The 20,782-nt window shown below is 34.8% G+C and overlaps 1 protein-coding gene across 3 annotated transcripts in view; it reads left to right on the plus strand.

Annotated features, from left to right (window-relative positions):
- The window catches only part of SUPT3H (SPT3 homolog, SAGA and STAGA complex component), a 548,140-nt gene that overhangs the window by 396,833 nt on the left and 130,525 nt on the right, over positions 1-20,782 (plus strand). For all 3 annotated transcript variants that reach the window (XM_028097860.2, XM_088023956.1, XM_028097856.2), the window contains 2 exons: positions 1,498-1,588; positions 9,077-9,216. In XM_028097860.2, the coding sequence (XP_027953661.2) occupies positions 1,498-1,588; positions 9,077-9,216 (231 nt within the window). The remainder of the gene's footprint in view (positions 1-1,497; positions 1,589-9,076; positions 9,217-20,782) is intronic.

Below are 20,782 nucleotides of genomic sequence, written 5' to 3' on the forward strand. Positions count from 1 at the left end.
ACTGGGCAGCAGTGCTGCTGTGTGGAAGGAGCTTGCCTTTGACAGAAATGAGGACCTGGAGCCAAGGTCCTTCATGAAGGCCCCTGGAGAACAGTGGAGTTAGTATTAGTACTTTACAGAATATGTCCAATCAACTTTTCTTTTTCATGACAGAGGTAAAGAGGCTAGCACAAAAAACAGTCCACATTGACACTTTCTCCTGCCTTTTGGGAAAATCAACATTTAAAATCATGGTGATACTATAGGAACATACACTAACTGACAGGGCCCCTCTAGTGCCCAGAAGGACTCTTAACCAGAATCCTTTCATCAACTGAGAACATAGCTGTAATATAGCTGCCAGAGTTCTCATCTTTCTTTTCAAAATAATAATTATATTTATCTGCTGACATGTTCCAAACAAAAGTAAAGTAGTTTACGTAGGTTTAACATAAGACAAAATAAAATCTAAAGTATTGAATACAATCAGAGCAAAGAGAAAAGAAGGGGAGCAGAAGAACTATTTATAGGTGTATGTTTTTTCTCTTCCTAATTCCATTTTATATTCAAGCAGTATTTATTTACTGTCTACTATCTTGCTCTAGGTACCTTCACTCATTCTTTCGTTTATTCATCCCAGTGGTCCTATATGGTAGGCACTTTACTTAAAATTGTAAATAAAGAAACTGAAGTCCAAAGCTTATGTTCTACTTCTGGCCCTACTAACCTCTAGTTGTAACCTGTTTCCCTGTATATAAAAAGGAGATGATTATATTTGTCTGTATTTCAAGGTTGATCAAATAAGATGCATGTAAAAGAACTTTGTGAAATGCACTATATTTCAGCCATAATTTGGAATCTTAAACCTGAAGGTCAGGAACCAAGCACATAACATATTACAAAGTATTATCAGTTAGTTACCTTTTAAGTTAAGCAGTATTATGGTCTTCTAATAAACTTAAAGAAAACCATCAAGACCCAACTATCATTCATCAGCTTTGAGTCTCATTAAAACATATTTCTCAGATTATAGAATGTTTTTCAGAAATATAAAACATAAACCAACTCTTCTAAATAAAAAAAAAAAATTTTTCCAGAGAATAAAAAACAATGAAAAGGAGAGTTGCTTGGCTTTTTAAAGCAGTTGTTACAAAATCCTTGTCTAGATGTTTATAAATCACTATAACTATCTTAGTATGGAGAGTGTGATAGAGTGTGATACTTGTGACAATCTTCAGGAAGAATTTAAGACTTTTTATAAGACCAAAAAAAAAGCAACGACTGTAATTCTGGAGCATTTTGGATACTTACAAATGAAAAGTGCTTTTTAAAATGCTTGTATTTTATCTTTTATGTTTAATATGATGACATCTTTTATTCCATAGTATTAAGCTAAGAATTGCTGTATTTTTCACAGTGATCCTAGAATACAATTTTATTAAATTTAGTTATCATAGTATTCTATAATCAGTAAAGTGAATGTAATGTATAAGATTTTTTATTTCATATTTTTAACAGAAAAAGCTTAGAAGACTGCTAAAGTACATGTTTTTCCGAGACTACAAATCCAAGATTGTCAAGGGCATAGATGAGGATGACCTTCTGGAAGGTAACCTAAAAAAAAACAAAACACTAAACTGAGAGCAATGTGACATGTGCGTGCTGGGTGACACACTGATACAATGTCATTGTGGACTTTCCCATCACAGAAGAATATGTGTGCTTCTGTTAAATAATGTAGCTTAGAAATTATCCAAATATCTATTTAGTTGGCAGTTAAATCTTATGATTTTCTATTTACATGGCTTCATAGTAATCTATGTCAGTTCTTTTAATCATATGGCCTGTTTTATATCAGAATGTCGTGAAACTGAGAAAATCATGTGGATTCAAAACATAATTAATCTTAGCAAGCATAATTTTTCTGTTGTGGGTGTAGGAAGCCAGAACTGTTATTATATATCTCTGAAATTGACATATGGGTTTTTCTTAATTTATTATAAAAAGTACCTGATATGCAGTGTTATGTAAAGTCACCTCATTTTGGTGTGTTATTACTGTGCTGTTTGAAATCTTACCAACAGCCCAACACAGAGTAGAAAATTTTCTTTATCTGATTTTCCAACTCAATTCCCCGTTTCAGAATATTTAGAAAAAAATATTAATGTTGCAGAATCAAGCAGTGCTAAGGTGAAAGCAGAAACATACTAAACAATACGTCAAAATAAATATGTGTGTTTTAGAATAACTCAAATATTTTGCATTGAATATAGTCACTGCATAGTGGGTATCCATTGCTAATAAAGACATTGATAAATAAACAAACTCTACTGGATTAAGAACTTCAGAAAACTGCTCAAAACCAACTGAAGAGTTAACAAATTTTAGAAGTAAATTTTGATTTACCTTCAGCAAATAAGCAAGTTTAATAACCATGCAAAAAAGAGAGAAAGAAAGAAAGAAAGAAAGAAGAAAGAAAGAAAGAAAGAAAGGATATTCATATCAAATGTTTAATCAGTGTTGCCTATTTAATATTCCTGCAATTCTCATAGAATTTAATTTCTGAAAAATAGTTCTCCAGATGAATTTAAATGCTTCCTTTTTTGAAGAGCATAAAGAATACAGACCTGGATTCCAGTCAGTCCCAATTGTCTGCTTTCTCTCTATGTGAACTTGAGGATCAGTTTTCTCATAAGTCAAAAATTATACCACTCATGGTGGAGTTCTTATGAGAGTTTAACATAATGTATGAAAATAACCTGATACATCACAGTTCTGTACTTCTGAAACAAATAACGCAACATATTTTAAGAAAAAAGAAAAAGAAGAAGATAACAGGAGAGGAAGAAAAGGGGAGTATGTCAGAGGGGGAGACGAACCATGAGAGATGATGGACTCTGAAAAACAAACTGAGGGTTCTAGAGGGGAGGGGGGTAGGGGGATGGGTTAGCCTGGTGATGGGTATTGAGGAGGGCACGTTCTGCATGGAGCACTGGGTGTTATGAACAAACAATGAATCATGGAACACTGCACCAAAAACTAATGATGTAATATATGGTGATCAACATAACAATAAAAAAAATTAAAAAAAAAAAAATAACCTGATACATCCCTGACATTGAATAAATGATAGCTTTTAATACCAAACTCAGAACACCAAGAAGCTCAGAGTGGTGAGATTAGCATTCACTTGTACAAACACTATCCTATCAGTCTGATACCTTCTCCTTATTTATTTCAGATCTCATCTCTTTATTTTCATTTAAACTATCTAGTTTTTTGTGTCATATAAAGTTTTAAAATAGTTGATATAACTTACACGATAAAGTAACCAGTAAAATATATCTAATACTGAGGTGGGACTTTGGAGAATGGCCATATGAGGATAGACTCTTTCCCTAGTGAAACACATTTTACTGGTGAAAACTTTAAAAAGTAATGGCTTAAAGTCTCTAGAAGTTCTCCTAAGCATATATAGCAAATGGAGAAGTACATATTTAAGAAAATCCAAATCTCATTAATAACAGTGAGAGTCTGTTTGATTTGAGCCATGACCTGCTCCCATTATCCTTCTTCTTCCCTCCTGGCACCTCAGCTCAGTATGGTAGAAGCTTTACTCTGGGCAAGTGTTTCCAAGAACATTGGACAGCTGATTCTTCAGCTACCAGTCCAGGGCAACAGTTTCCCCCCAGGAGGTTGGCATCTCTCATCTCCTCTGGCTCCATGTTGCAGAAGCTGTATTCCATGCAGGCACAGTTAAAAGGACTGGAGCTTCCACTCGTTCTCTGTTCACAGGAAAGCTCTACCCCAGACATGGTAGGCTAAGAATACTGGGCCCCTGATTGCCCCACCCTAGCTTGCTCATGGGGAATAAAGCTCCACACCAGAAGGGACAAGCCTAGAAGACAGTGGACTACCATCCCTGCCTGGCTATCCACTCACAGATCTAGGAGTCTTTCTAGGAAAAGCCAATTGCTATTTCTACCCCCAGCTCCAGTACAGTGATGCAGAGGTTTAGCCCAGAGGGAGAGGCAGACTTTGATAACAGAGAGTTCTGCAGCTTTCTCTGTGAGGACTGACTTTTTAGAACCGAGCATGTGGAAGTTCATACCTAAGGGTGGTATAGAAAACTGTGGAAATCCTAATGGTTAGTAATTAAGAGGAAGCTGGAAGCTATGTGATATGAGTAACAACAAACAAAATAGTGTGTCAGCTAAAGGTTTAACAGAGGAAACAAATGGAAGAGACAGCTAAGAAGAGTCTTTCTGGGGTCAGAGCAAAATGTAAAGGCCGGCAATATCTGGACTCTGCAAAGGGGCCTGACATTATTCAGACCAATCTGTGGAAAATGCCCAAGAGTATTATCAAAAACAGTAGAGCAATCAGCCAGAAGTCAGTGGAAGCTAAAAGCTGTATGTGATACCCATAGAATTAAACCAGCCAGAAACTTAGTAGAGATCAGGGAAAGTGACAGCCAAAGAGAACCTAACACCACAGTCATCCCTGGTGAATGAGGAGACCAGTTGCATGCTCACAGTTATGCTGTCTGGGGAACAACTTCTGAGGCCACATGCTGTGAGAAAAAAAGATTTTATTGAACCAGTCAAGCCAAATCACTAAACAGACAACCAAACAAGCAAACAATGACAACAGGCCCCAGGAAGAAGAGGGAATTATTATTTAGAGTTGCTATAAGATAAAATGTCCATTTTCAACAACAATAACCACTAAATACTAGACAAGCAAAAAAACAGGAATGTGTAATCCATAAAAAGGGAACAAAAAAGCAGACAACACAAACTGCCTTTGAGGGAGCCCAGATGTTGGACTTAGCACACAAAAACTTCAAAGTAGCTATCATAAATGTGTTCAAAGAACAAAGGAAACCATTTTTAAGGAACAAAAGGAAGGTGTGATTAAAGTGTCTCACAAAATAGAAAATATCAATTAAGAGAAATTAAGGCATACACTTGTCATGATGAGCACTGGGTGTTGTGTGGAAGTGTTGAATCACTATATTGTATACCTGAAACTAATATTATACTGAATGTTAACTAACTGAAATTTAAATAAAAATTTTAAAAATGATTAAAGATACAAATCATAAAAAAGAAACAAATGCAAATTCTGGAGTTGGAAAGCACAATGACTAAGATGAAAAATTCAGTAAAGAGGCTCAAAAGTAGCTTTAAAGTGAGAAGAAGGAATCAGTGAACTTGAAGACAGACTGTTAATGATTATGCAGTATGAAAAACAAAGAGAAAAAAGAATGAAGAAAAATTAACAGAGAAATTTGAGGCATCCTGATATGAGCCAACATGTACATAATGGGACTACCAGAAGGAAAGAAAAAGATAAAAAGGAGCAGAAAAAATCTTCAAACAGATCGTGATTGAAACTTCTCAACTTTGATGACAATCATTACATCCAAGCAGCTTAAGGGGTTCCAATTAGGATAATCACATAGAGATCCACATTCACACATATTCTTCTAGAAATGTAGGAAGACTAAGACAAAGAGAAACTCACAAAAGCTGCAAGGGAAAAGCACCTCATCACATACAATCGAACTCCACAAGTATTAACAGCTGATTTCTCATTAACACTATAGATCAAAAAAAAAAAAAGAAAAGAAAACCACCAATATAGGTCAGATAGCAGTGAAACAACATATTCAAATTGCTGAAAGAAAAAACTGTTAACCAAGAAACATACCCAGCAAAACTATCTTTTAAAAGTGAAGGCAAAATAAAATATATTCCCAGATAAACAAAAACTGGGTGAATTTCTTGGTAGCAAATCCACATAAAAAAATATGAAAGTAAGTTCTTCAGGCTCAAGCAAGTGGCACCAGACAATAATTTGATTACACACACACACACACACACACACACACACAAAAGTACCTGTAAAGGTAATTATGTAAGTAAAACATAAGAGACAATATAATTGCACATGTTTTCCTTTCTTCCTCTTAACTGATTTAAAAAAACGATGTATGAAACAATATATATAATTGTAATGTCAAGTCTATAACATGTAGATATATATATACATGTAGATATATATTACAATATATTTGACAGTAACAACATAAGTGAGGCGAGTGGTAACAAAGCTGTATTGGAGGAAGGAGTGACACAAGATGGCTGCTCAAATTACAGAAAGAAATGAAAAGAAGCAGAAATGGTAAATACAATGGTTAATATAACCAATTCTATAAATACCTACTTTATATCCTATGAAAACACAAGCTACTGAAACTGAATCTAGAAGAAACAGAAAATGTGAGTACACCTATGGCAAGTAAATTATTTGAATTAGTACTTTTAAGACTTCCCCAAGGAAAAACCCAGGCCTAATGACCTTATGATGAATTCTACCAAATGTTTAAAGAACAATTAAGACCAGTCCTTTCCCAGCTCATTCTACAAGGCCAGTATTATTCTGATATGAAAACCAGACAAAGATATCACACAAAATGAAAACTAAAGACTAATACATTGCTTTTCTCTATTCCCGATGCTGTACTTTCCATCTCCGTGACTTATTTGTTTTGTAACTGGAAGTTTCTACCTCTTAAACTCCTTTATTTATTTTACCCATTTCCTCACCCCATCTCCCCCTTGGCCACCACCTGTTTGTTCTCTGTATTTAAGAGTCTATTTTTTCATTTGTCTTTTTTTCTTTGTTTCTTAAATTCTACATATGAGTAAAATCATGAGATTGTCTTTCTCTTTCTGAAGTACTTCAGTTAGCATTATACCCTCTGGGTCTATACATTTTGTTACAAATTGCAAGATCTCATTTTTTGTGTGTATGGCTGAGTAATATTACAGTGTGTGTGTGTGTGTGTGTGTGTGTGTGTGTGTGTGGTGTGTGTGTTTACATCTTCTTTATCCAGTCATCTATTGATGGACACTTTGGTTGTTTCCATAGTTTAATTATTATAAATAATGCTGCAATAAACATACAGGTGTATTTATCTTTTTGAATTAGTGTTTTTATTTTCTTTGGGTAAATACCTAGTAGTAGAACTACTGGATCATATGGTAATTCTACTTTCAGTTTTTTGAAGAACCACCATACCATCTTCCCTAGTGGCTATATCAATTTACATTCCTACCAACAATGCATGAGGGTTATTTTTTTCTCCACATCTCACCAACACTGTTATTTCTTGCCCTTTTTTAATCTAGCCATTCTCACAGGTGTAACGTGATCTCTCATTGTGGTTTTGATTTGCATTTTCCTGATTTGTGATGTTGAGCATCTTTTCACATGTCTGTTGGCCACCTGTATATCTTCTTTGAAAAATATCTGTTCAGCTCCTTTGCCCATTTTTGATCAGATTATTTGGGGTTTTTTGTTATTGAATTGTATAAGTTCTTTGTATATTTTGGATATTAACCCCTTAGCAGATACATCATTTACAAATATCTTTTCCGATTCAGTAGGATGCTGTAATGTCTTTTTAAATATAGATGTGAAAATCCCTAACAGAATACTTAGCAAACCAAATCCAGCAACATTTAAAAAGGATTATACACCATGACCAAATGGGATTTATCCCAGGAATGGCAGATTGGTTTAAATTTAGAAAACAATTCATGTAATACATCATATGGTGGAATAAAGGTCATAAATCACATGATCATCTCAATAAATGTAGAAAAATCATTAGAAAAAAATTCAAAAGTCTTTCATGAGAGGAACACTCAAAAAACTGAGAAAGGAACTTTCTCAACTTGATTAAGTTCATTGCTATGAATGGAATGTTTGTGTCCCTCCAGAATTGATTGGTATGTTGCATTCCAATCCTCAATGTGATGGTATTTTGAGGTAGAGCCTTTGGAAAGCAATTAAGCCATGAGGGAGGGGCCTTCATGAATGGGATTAGTGCCCTTCTAAAGAAGAGACACAGAAGAGTTTGTTTTAGCTCTCGGCCATGTGAGGATAGGAGAAGACAGTCCATCTGCAAACCAGGAAGCAGTCATCAGGTACCAGGTCTGCCAGCACCTGATCTTGGACTTTCCAGCCTGTAGAACTGTGAGAAATAAATACTTGTTTTTAAGCCATCCAGTCTGTGATATATTTATATATTTATTATGGTCTGTGCTATAAACAGACCAAGACAGATATCTATGGAAAACCCACAGCTAACATCATACTTAATGGTGAAAGATTGGATGCTTTCACCCTAAGATATTTGGGTTTTCTTTCTTTGGTATCTGCCCATGTATTTTATCACTTTAAAAAATAATCTAGTTCTTGGGCACCTGGGTGGCTCAGTTGGTTAAGCAACGGCCATCGGCTAAGGTCATGATCCTGGAGTCCCAGGATCGAGTCCCTCACGGGCTCCCTGCTCAGCAGGAGTCTCCTTCTCCCTCTGACCCAACCCCCCTCATGCTCTCTCTCTCTCTCTCTCTCTCCTTCTTTCTCTCAAATAAATCATTAAAGAAAATAAAAAAATAAAAAATAATCTAGTTTTTTTCTCCCTAATCCACACTGATATTAATGCATTAAACTATTAATTACCTATTGCAATATTAAACACCTTCTTGACCTTTTGCAATAACTTTTTAAAAGTTATGTTTTGCTTTTAGATAAGCATGATAGTTTTACCTCTTAAGAGAAAAAGTGTGAGATCTTGTCCCTTTACTCTTCAGATATATTCTCTTCAAATATATTGCCACAATAAAATACATAATATTCTCTCCTTTTAATATCACATCTCAATCTTGATGCTATTTATTTATGTCTTTGTTTTTCTTTATTAGCCTTGCTATAGCAGGATTCTTTTTCTAAATCTGAAAGGACTCTTTTTTTTTTGTAAGGAATTTTAACAGTCCATTCAAACTTACTATGTTAATTGACAATTTGGTTTTTTATCCTCTCAACCTTACTCATGACATGAATAAATGATTTAATTCTGCATGGCTTATGCTTTTGTTTTGGATGCAAAGATTCTTCCTTTAAAGATTATTTCGAGAGAACTCCAATTCTGAATTTCATATGCAGTATTCAATACATGTAGTGATTGGTGTTGATGTAAACCTATTAAGCACATTTTTTTCTTTCCCTTATGTTCACAAAGACAAACTGAGTGGCAGCAATAATGCAAACAAAAGACAGAAAATCGCCCAAGACTTTCTCAACTCTATTGACCAAACAGGGGAACTCCTGGCAATGTTTGAAGATGATGAGATTGATGAAGTTAAACAAGAAAGAATGGAGGTACAGTACACTCTTCCCTTCTTACAGTAATAGAATACCCATTGCAGTGCTTATGCTATTGGGTTCTATTCTTATGTTCTTTAATTGTTACCCGATTTGCCCAGAACAGTGTGTTTGCATGTCTGAAAGTAGCGTGGTTCAGCGGAGTCTCCCTCTAAGGGTATTGGACTCTGCCTTCAGACAAGACTTTGGAAGACAACTTCAGTGCTCTGTTTCTCTCTTTCCTCCTCTAAATATGAGTAGATTTCCCTAAGCTTCTTGCTAGACCTAACTTTTACTGGTATTATTTTATTCCAAACTTATTTTTTGTTCCAAACCATCCAGTTATCTTTGTGGGCAAAGGCAATATTCCCACTTTCGTGTTGGCATATAGCATGAAGAGCTATCTTTCAGGCTATGAATAGACTCGCTAGCTAAGGTAGTATCCAGGGCAATTATGTGCTTATAGCCCCGTAACACAAAGTTAGTCCTGTGTGTTTGGGTTCCCTGGATATGTTTTCACAACACATATGAAAATTGTGCTCCTTCTATTTGCCTAAGCTATCTATTCATAAAATTATTGTTTCCTTAAATACTTATTCAAAAATAAAAATGACTGATTTTATTTGAGTGCCTTCCAAAATACAAAGCATTATTCCTATCACCCTTCTTCTTATACTTCTACATGTAAAAAAAAAAAAAAAAATCTCCATTTTTCCCCTTCTCTTTAAATTGGGCAAGAGAAGGAATTCCAAAACTCCAAAAGACCATGCTAATAATCTCTATGCATGCTAAAAATATAATTATTTCATGTTAAATTCTGGAGGAAGTCCAATAGACATACATGCTTAATAAGCTTTAACAACCTTCTTTAAAGAATTAGTATGCTTAGATCATGAACTGTGATCTGAAGGCAATGTTCTCTTTAGGTATCAATTACCTTAAAAATGTGTGGTTATCTTGGTTTGGGGCAACTGCAAATGGTTTTAGTTCAACTTCGCCGTGGGCCAAAATCATGCTCAGTTGTCCAAAGCAGATGATAAACATATATTTCTGATGTCATTTTGGCCTAAACAGGATATGATTGTTTAGTGGAATGGTTTCACTTACAATGCATTATACAGAGAGCAAATATTGTTTATGCTTTTTTAAAAAAACATTTTTATATTACACTAATGGGCATTAAGAAAGATTCACTAAGGAAGGACTCTGCGTGAAACATTAATAAAATAGAACAAGTAGCTTCTCAGTTTTGATGGGAAAATCTCTGTCAACCAAGCCCACTGCCTGGAAGGGCATTCCATAATCAAGGAGAAGAGAAGAAATGGAGCATGTTGTTAACACTAAGCTCATAATAGCAGGCTACTGTAGGCTTGAAAAAATGTTGAGTCAATAAGGTACAAGTTAAAGTCAATAAAGTAACAGGAAAGGCAGAAGAGGAAAAGCGTGGGAACTGACGTAGTTTATCTACCTCTTCCCTGTAGTTATCTATTACATAGTGGTAACCAGGATAATAAAATATCAATAGTTGGTGAAAATGGTTACAACGCAAGTCAGCTTCATCTATGTAATAAAAATCAGATTGGCAGATCTTTAAGCTTTCTATCATAACTAAAATCTTCTCTAACCAAGATAACAAAGAGCAGTTTTGAGATTCTACTCATCCAAATAACAGAGTTTAACTGAATAAAAAGTGCTGAACTTATAGACATAACTACAGAGAGTAGAAAGTGGAACCGTTAAGAGCATCGGCCTTGCCTGCTTCTAATTTGACAGGTTATAGTTTCAAGCATAAACCACAACTGCAGCAGTCCATATGAAACCACTTTGGACTCACAGACTGCAATCTCTGCTTTTCAAGTGCAGTGAAATAATCAGTCCTGGCATCACTCTGTGATTTCATTTTTCTCTAAGCATCACTTACTGTTGCAGAAATTTTGTTTGCTACCTTCTTCCCAAGAATGTATGAAAATAGTATAGACCTACCAACAAAGCTTATTATTGTTTTGCTTTTCTTTCCTTTTTTTTTCATTTAAACATACTTTAGAAGAGAAAAAAATTTTATAGACATAAAAACCCACCTGGGATCCTAGCTTTTACTCAAGACATTGAGCGAGTATACAAAAAAAAAAAAAAAATGAGTTCTTTCCTGTTGTTTTAGGTGATTTCTATGTGTGCCTGGCTTTGTGTTTCGGTCATAATTTACTTCAGCACTATTAAAGATTATATGACTTGAAATATAAAAACTCTGGATTTTTACTTCCATTTCTAATTGCTTGTCCTTCATCATGACAGTTATCTAACTCTTACCCTATTTTAGTTTTCCTCCAACACCAAGTTTTTAACACTTAGGTATATGTATAGTAGAGATCTATGATCCATTGTCTCTGAAGATCCTTACAAATTCTCAAATAAAGATTAAATAATGTTCAGAATTGCTTTCGAGGGGCTAGGAAACAGAAGCAGGGATTTGGTAAGCATAATAATACATTTGAATGCTCACAGCTCCTCTCAGCTCCTCCACTTAACCTCCACCCCAGAATGACACAGGTGTGTTTTACTGTTGATCCTGTTTCTTACGTTCTAATCTTTTGAGTGTTAATCAATTAAATGTGGTTGTGTCAACCAAAGGCCAAGAAGGTGGGCACAAAAAACTGCAAATAGCTTTGGGTTTTTTTGTTTTTTAAAGATTTTATTTATTTATTTGGTGGGGGGAGAGCATGAGCAGGGACAGAAGCAGAGGGAGAAGGAGAAGTAGACTCCCCAGTGAGCGCAGAGCCCAAAGCAGGGCTTGATCCCAGGACCCTGAGGCCATGACCCGAGCCGAAGTCAGACACTTAACCTACTGAGCCTCCCAGGCACCCCATCTTTGGGTTTTCTTAATGGAGTGATTGTGGTCACTCACAGAAGAGCCTTGCCTAAGACCCAGCTGCTCTACTGTGAAGGAACCTGAGAAGCTCAAGTTTATCATCAATCAAGTAAAATATCTGGTCTAATAAACTACTAGGTTTGGGAAAGGGATATAAACAATGAATCTTTAAAAAGTTGAGTGAACTCTACCTTCTGACTAATCTTCAAATTGATAAAAGTAAACAAGAAAGCAAAGATTAAAGCCCATCAGAGAGACCAGACTTTAATTAAGGTGCTAAAACCTCAGAGGCCTGACACTGGAATCCAGAAATAAAGCAGAGTAGAATACATAAAATTTAAGATCACTTAAAAATGTTTTTAATTGGCTTAAAATTGAATAACACTCCAGGTGGCCATCTGAATTTAACCTAAAGTGATTGGCCATAGATTTTAAAACACAAAATTTCTCATAAAATCTGAATGATCAGAGAAATCAGGTTCACCATTCAGTTATGCCCCAAGAATAATGAGGTTATGATCCCTGGGGAGGTTGAAATCCAGTGTTGTCCTTTGTGGAGCTAAGTATATTGGAAAACTCACTGAAGAAGCCAGAGAGGTGGGTTGCTATAGACGTTCTCCATCTTCTCCTGGTTTTGCAGTCTGTTCTTTCTACCATTCCCCTTCTCTATCTATTATTATTATTTTTTAATTACAATGGAAAGTGAAATAAAATGCCTATAAGACTAGGAGTTCAAAAATATCGTAGATAAGATTCATCATAAAAGAAAAAAGGCTAACCCTAGTAAGGTAAATGATATTTACAAATATGAAAAAAATTAAAAACATTAAGTTTCAAAATGAAACCCAGAAAAAAGTTTGAAATTTAAGTGTACATGAGATTAAGAAATACAGAATTGATATACTGGAAAGATATAGTTTATGTGCCTACGTAGAGATGATATATATAGGAACACATATACTTTTACATACATACTGTTATGCCTGCATGTGTGTATTCTATAAGAATAGAAATATAGTTTTAGTAGATTTTTTTAATGTAAAAGTAAAAGAACAATCAAAGGTATATCAGACAAACTCAGATGCTAATAGTAGCAATTATTAGTTCAGAGAAAAGATTCCAGGGGAAAAGCTTTAAAAGAGAACAATGTCAGTAATTTTATGTTACTAAGTGATGCTACCTGTGGTGAAGAGAGTAAATACAAAATGTTAATCATCAATCATCAAATTCCAGAGAATTGAAATATACAAAAGTACAAGCTTCCAGTAATTCAGGAAGAGGTCAGAGAAATGCATTTGTTAAGACTGAAACACACTATTTCAGTCGTTAACAGATTGACTGTGGGGAAAATTTTTAATAATAAAAATTTAACTTTATCTATAGATGCATATAAAACATTTTATAAATGAGCAGCGGTTTTAAAATCTTATCCAGGTAACTCCAAGGACTCCAAGCTGCTCTTTAGGGAAGGTAAGGAGAAGTTTGGTGGTTCTCTAGCCTCTCTCCTCTCCCCACACTTTCCTCAATCAGAAGAACTTCTTTGATTTTACATAAGGGATCTGTATATCATCAGTAAAGAAGGGGTTTCATTATCTTTTTCATGGAAAAATCATTTCAGAACATCACAGGAGTCTTTCTCTCACGGTCAACAGATTTCAAAAATGTACAAATTTATAGAGCACATTACCCTACCAGAGCGAAAAAAGAAAACCTGAAAATAGTAAGAGAAGTTAAACATATAAAACCCTAATCGAAAATTTAAAAAGAAGAAACCAACAACTAATAGGAGCAACTAGTGGACCCACAACAGATTAAAAATCACTACCATTGGCTAGTTGGGCAATAACAGCACTGAGAATAGTCCATGTAAAATTTACAAAATTTAGACAAAACTTTATTTAAAACACAGGCAACTTTTTAGCTTTTAAGCCTTTGTTAAATTGGGGAAAATTAAAATAAATGATTCAACTAAAATTAGAAATTTTACATCAAGGGGCACCTAGATGGCTCAGTAACTGACTGAGTTAACTTAACACTTAACTAAGTGTCCAACTGTTGATTTCAGCTCAAATCATGATATCAGGGTCATGAGATTGAGCCCCGCATGGGGCTCCATGATGAACGTAGAGTCTGCTAAAGATTTTCTCTCTTCCTCTGCCCTTCCCCCACCACTCCTGCACATATTCTCTCTCTCTAAAAAAAAAAAGAAATTTTACATTGAAAAGAGAAAACAGGAAAAATGAAAATATAAAAATAAACGCATAAACTTAGAAAACAAATAATTAAATTTACCAATTTAAGGAACTCTTTGCAAAAATAAGAACAAAATGGCGGAATGAATCTGTAACAAGTCTCAATAAGAAAAATGAAAAGAAAAGATAGCTGCTAAAATTATCAAGGAGTGTGGATCTAGCCATAGACTGGAGAAATCAGTTCACATATAATTCTGTTACTAACATTTGAAAAGCCTGAGGGAATGAGTATCTTCCTAAGAAAACATAAATGATTAGTTTTACTCAACGGGTCATAGAAAACTTGGATAGATCAGTAAACTTGGAAGAAATGCTAAACGTTTTTAAAGAATTATGTCCTCAAAAGCCTATGAATCCAAAATGATTTATGGAAAAGCTCTTTTAAATATTCATAAAACAGTTCATTACCATGCTATATAAGCTATCTCAGAGTAAAGAAAATAAGGAAAACGCATTAAATTTTACAAAGTATCATAATATAATCTCATTTATGAAAATGGATGCAGGAATCTTAAAATATTAGCAATTTTAATTTACCAGTATATATAATAAGAAATGTGCCATGACCGAATGAGATTATTTTCATGAATTCAAGCATGCTTAATATTAGAAAATACATTAGTGTTATATACCCAATAACTAGGTCAGAGGAAAACAATCATATGGATAAGGAGGTGATAAAAAAGACTGGACAAAATTCACTTCCTATTCCTTTTAGAAATTCTCAATGAACTAGAAATAGAAAAGTACCTCCATATCAATGTAAAGAATATCTCACTCTATTGAACAGACATCATTATAGTTTGAAAAATTTTAACAGAATTCCATTAAATTCTAGAATGCCCATATAATCATTTTTATTTGCCAGAGTTCAGGAAGCATTAACCAGTGCAATAAAGGCACAGCTATTGATAAGAGACAAAATTTATCATTATGTATAGATAATATAGTTTTTATTAGATAATCCTTGAGAATCAATCTAAAAACTATTAGAACCAATTAAAGTCTTCATTAAATCATATAGATACTTTAAAAATCAGTAGTTTCCTCCATATTTCAGTAAGAGTTAGTAAAAATGAGGAGAAAGACAATCTCAATCAAAATAAAAGGACAAAGTTTATTTGGAGGGGAACTTCATATTAACAAGAAATATAAGAGAAATATGAAAGTAATATTTTGTAATGTACTGAGATATGAGGAGTATGTAAGTGAAGAAATAATCTGGTCATGGATACAAAGATGGACTATTATAAATGTATCAGTTGTTCCCAAATTATTAGCTTAATGTAACTTTAACAAAAATCTCAGCAGAATTTTTTTTAAGACTCTCAAATGATATTAGAGGTTATTTTAAGTGATAAAAAAGATAAGCAAAGAAATTTTCATTAAAGAAGAGTAGAGGGCAGAGTTCAGTTTATCCTACCAGATACAACATTTCATAAAATTACTATCATCAAAATAGTGTGGTACTGGTGTAGAACCCAATAAGCATACCAACAAAAAGAATATTGCCAATGACATAAGTATAGAGAGCAATTCAATCACAATAAAGGTAGCTTTGGAAATCAATCGGAGAAAGATACCACACAGTTGAATAACATTTGGAAAGAAAAAAAAAGAGATAGTTCCCAACCTTATACTTGTATCAGAATAAATTCAGGTGGATTAAAGCACTAGGTATGAAAAGTAAAGCCATTAAAAAAAAGTGTAAATAAACACAGGTAACTATCAATTGGGGGATGTGGAAGGACTTTCCAGGCTTTTGTTTTCTAAACAAGCATTTAAAGAACTACTCAAGATGTTAACAGGTGCACTGTTGGGGGTGGGGACGGGGGCGTGGTCTATTTTCAAATAAATTTGTGAAAATCCTAAACTAAGAAATTGAGATTTCTTTTGGGACCTTTCAGAGGCTTTTATATGCAAATATATATTGTGAATTTTTCAATAGTGGAAACAGAATCTATATTAAAGTCTTCTGAAAAGAAAGCCCAGTTTGGAGACAAAAAAAACCACAAAGGAAATGACTGTTAAATTTGATGACATAAAAATTATATAACTTGTAGATATCAGAAAAAGAAAGACAAAATTGAAAAGCAAACTCATGTAAAAACGTGACAAAATAATCTTTTAGTCAATAAGAAAACATTCCAGTAGAAAAGTAATAGACAAATCACAGACAGAGAAATAAAAATAACTAATAAGCATGCAAAATATCTGGTTGCTTTTAATAAACCAATGCCATTTTCACTTATAAAATGGTCAGTAGTAAGGTGGAATTGGGTACACATTAACTGTTGGTGTAAATGAAGTTTAATAGAAATCAGAAACTATTAAATATCATTTAGAAGCATTCATCTACTTCAACCCAGTAAACCCACATTTGGTAATTTCTCTTTAAGATGTAATCAGAAATTTTGATCATATGCACATTCTTATACTCAAGGCTGTTCATCCACTACTTCTAATAGTGGAAGTGGGACAGGAGAACATTGTTAACCAATAAAAAGGGAATGTGTATATTCCCTCACACATTGAAATGAAGACTGGAAGGTTATATACCCACATGCTAACTAACAGTGGCTGTCATCGGGTGACGAGATTGTAAGTGAATTGCGTATGTAAATGTATGCTGTTTTGATTTTATATATTTATCATTTATGTGGTTTCTTTTAATCTCCAGTTGAGATTCTACAGTTTACCCTTTCATTTTTTTCACCCATCAGAAGTATTTAGTCTATACATGGTGCTGCCAGGATATGCTTTGTGAGCAAATTAAATAGGTTCATATTATGTAATTGAGGAGTAGGAGAATATAACCACACGGTGTGACACAGACTATATTCAGAGCTATAAAAATGATCTAAGAAGTTTAAAACAGTTAACATTTTCGCATGATTGCAATGAACAAAAAGACCATTTCAAATGAATTAAACAGGGAAATGGTTCAGGTAAACAACCTGAGGTAGATTTGGCTTCAAGCAAGGTTTGATATTGAGGTTCACAATATGTCACTGGATTTGTAGCTCCATTTCTCTGTAATTCTCTCTTTTCTGCCCTTTTCTGTTTTTGTTGGCCTAATCTTTTGGCTGACTGACCTCACAGGAGCACCAGTTCTCTAGGTTATGATAGAGAAAATGCCTTTGTCCAAGATTAACTCTGAAAATGCTTACATCACAAGATCTTCTGAAACCCCTAGCACCCACAGTAGCTAGTAGGATGACATGTTCTTATTGGCTTAGCCTAAGTCATGGGCTGCCATCCCTAAAGCTGAAGGTGTACTCGGCTCCTCACAAAGGCATGGATCCCTGGAGCCTTAGGAAGAAGGAATGAATTCAGAGAGGCAGCCACAACGGCGCATAAGTATAGAGTATCATACGTTATGACAGCAAGATTGATAGAGTGATGCATTACAACCTTGAGTCTCCTCGGATCTCTAGGAAGTTTTCCCTAAAAGACAGCATGTATAATGAGTAGAAATCATTTTCTTTGGATTCAAGCTGATCACCCATCCTTCCTTCCACTCTTGAACTCGTTTGGCATTTATTCTTTGAGACTCTTTTTAAGTCACTGTACTACCTACTCTGTGAGGTTATGTCTATAAAAAAGACAAATTATGGCTTCTGCCTTCACGGTCCTGTAGTAATAAGTGGCAAATCAAAAGATAACTGTATACCCTGTTAAGGGGAATACAGGCTCAATAAATGGTTGTTATTATCATTCTGTTATTTGATCTTGAATTTTGAACCTTCTTGGTGGATTATTGGTTGTGTGATGGAGCCATGTATTTTCTGTTTTGCTTGCTATTTTATTTGAAATTGAGTTTCTTCTGAGGTAAAGCACATTACTTCTTTAAGAAATTGTTATGGCTAGCCTCAGACAGGGCCATAGAATTAGCCTCAGTATGGTTTGTGAAGAGGGCACGAAACAGAACAGAACTAGGGTACATCTTAAAACATGAAACTAGAGTATGTCAGGGTTAGACTCTGACAGAGACTCATCAGGAGAACACACTCGTATGTCTGTTTGTTCTTTTGAAGGTAATTTTTGATCACATAATTGAAAAATACTCTATGAAATCATTCTGCAGGAAGTATTAATAAAAATACCTCCAAAAAAAACCTTTGGTAATTTCAACTACATGGAGCAGAATTAATGTAATTTAGTATGTGTTTTTCTGGCCTAGAAATGGCAGAACAGGGAATATTACATGACTTCAGGAGAACCCAAAGGTTGATACAATGCGTTGTTCTGAGACTGATTTCCATTCGTGTCTTTATAGACTCTATCAGATTGTTTTGTAGCCATAGCTAGAGCTATGTTCTGAGTATGTAATGGTAAAGATCTGTATATTCATTGCCATAAAAGCTTTGCTAAACCTGAGAAAGGCATCTTCTGGAGAAGAGATTTTTTAATTAATGACATGAAAAGTTACAGATCTTATAAAAATAGAACATTCCCTACCTTACCCAGGTCCTTATCATTCTGTGGCTTAATACAGCACATTTGACTGATGGTTCTTCAAGGATTCTTCTAGGCTTTCCTTAACCACTAGTGAACTATGGGCGTCTAGCTGAGGGTAGAGGCCGACTTCTGCTCGGATGAGAGCACTCCATGTATCGGGTGTGAAACTAGAAGTGGTTGGGTTTTGTTGTTTTAATTGTGCTCTGTCATTATAGGATGCTTCATCTCTTGGCTTATACTTTGCTATAGAAAAAATTCAGAGCAAGATTAGCCAAATGATTACCGTCTTTATGATAAAAATTTTAGTATCCTTCCCATTTTGTCAGACCTATTTAGAATTTTTAACTGTTAGTCTCTGGGTGAAATTTAAAAAGATTTCTCACTAATCTTTCCCTCGACTCCTGGGGGCTAACTACACAGTGACAGCATTGAAACAATCCTCATAGTAATCCTGCTTTCCCTAATCCAAACCAAGATTTCGGATTGGATGTCCACAAGTATCTTTTATGACAGGGATAGAATATTTTAAATCAGAACTTGGTAGTAAAATATAGGAACAATGATTACCATTCACTTCCACCTTCCCCACATCAAGGAGTTTCAATTTTAGTAAACTAGAGAACCATTTTTGAGGGTAACGATACACACCGGCCCTGCAAACTAAACATTTGTGCCTACCAGTGGCAATGCATGTGTGCAGGCCTCTCTGCACTGCTGTGTCTGGTCTTGCACAAATGGGATATTTGACTAACACATCTGATTATACTGTTCAGTTAGGTTTTTATGGAATCAATCAATATTTTCTTTCTCAAATAATTTGTTCTTTTTTTTAAAATGATATCCTTCGCTTTTAAAAGATACATTACAGGGGTTTTCTTAGAGATCAGTCCACCAACTTGTTTATAAAACACCTTGGCAGAGAAGAGTTTTAAAATATCATCGACTTTAAGAACACCACAAGATTTACCACTAATTTACATTTAATGTTTATAGTTCTCAAACTGTGGTTGTTGTAATAACCAAAATATTTTTGCCCTGAATATTTTGTGGATTATATTTCCCTATTCTTTCTCCTTCACCCACATTCCCCACAGTAGGTGGGCAGATTGTTGTTGCATAGTCTGGCTTTTATTTATCTGTATTGGTTTAATCTCAACAAGTTAGTAATTCTAAATATGAAAATAAATGTATTCTGTGGCAAGATTTTTGTCTTTTTAATGCTGTAGTTTATGTAGTGAAATTAACAGATCGTTGCTTGTTTGGTATAGATGATTTCCCTCTGTTCCTTTTTGCATCCATGCTGAGGAGCTGTCTTCAGTTCAGTTCTTACTGTTGCTGCCACTTCATGACATCATGCCAGTCAGGCTGTTTAATGCAGTTACTGTCCATCTGAGATCATTGCATTCCTCATTTAGACATAAATATAGCTAATTAGTGATCAATGTAATCTGCGGTGTTCGCATATCTTTGCAAACTGTGCTTTTCATAAAGGGCTGGTCGCAAAGGCAGATCGGATCTTGCCAGCCTTCTGCTTTTCATGACTCTCCATTTTCCCCAGAAGAGTCTTAACTTCTAAGCATAATATGAATACATTTTTTTTTAATCTGGCCTCAAATAGCCTTTTCATCTTCATCTCTCACCATTCCTCCACTTTTCCAATATTCCCTCCCAAAACATGCATGTGCACACACATAAAACACACACACACACACACACACACACACACACACACACACACGCTGCTTAAGGAACCCCGTTGAACTTGTAGTTCCCTAAACAGGCGTTTACTTTTCTTCCCTTTACTGAGCCTTCTCCATCCAGCAATTAAATGTTGCCTTAAATGGTTCGGGTATTTTAGAATGTGATTGATTATAACTCACTGTGTTTCCTTAGTTTAACTTATTTTTTTTTTAAGATTTTATTTTTTGACAGAGAGACAGCAAGAAAGGGAACACAAGCAGGGGGAGTGGGAAAAGGTGAAGCAGGCTTCCCACAGATGAGGGAG

Source organism: Eumetopias jubatus, unplaced genomic scaffold, assembly GCF_037043125.1.
Source record: "Eumetopias jubatus isolate StellerSeaLion01/CBP00866 unplaced genomic scaffold, mEumJub1_p1.0 scaffold_6, whole genome shotgun sequence".
NCBI lineage: Eukaryota > Metazoa > Chordata > Mammalia > Carnivora > Otariidae > Eumetopias > Eumetopias jubatus.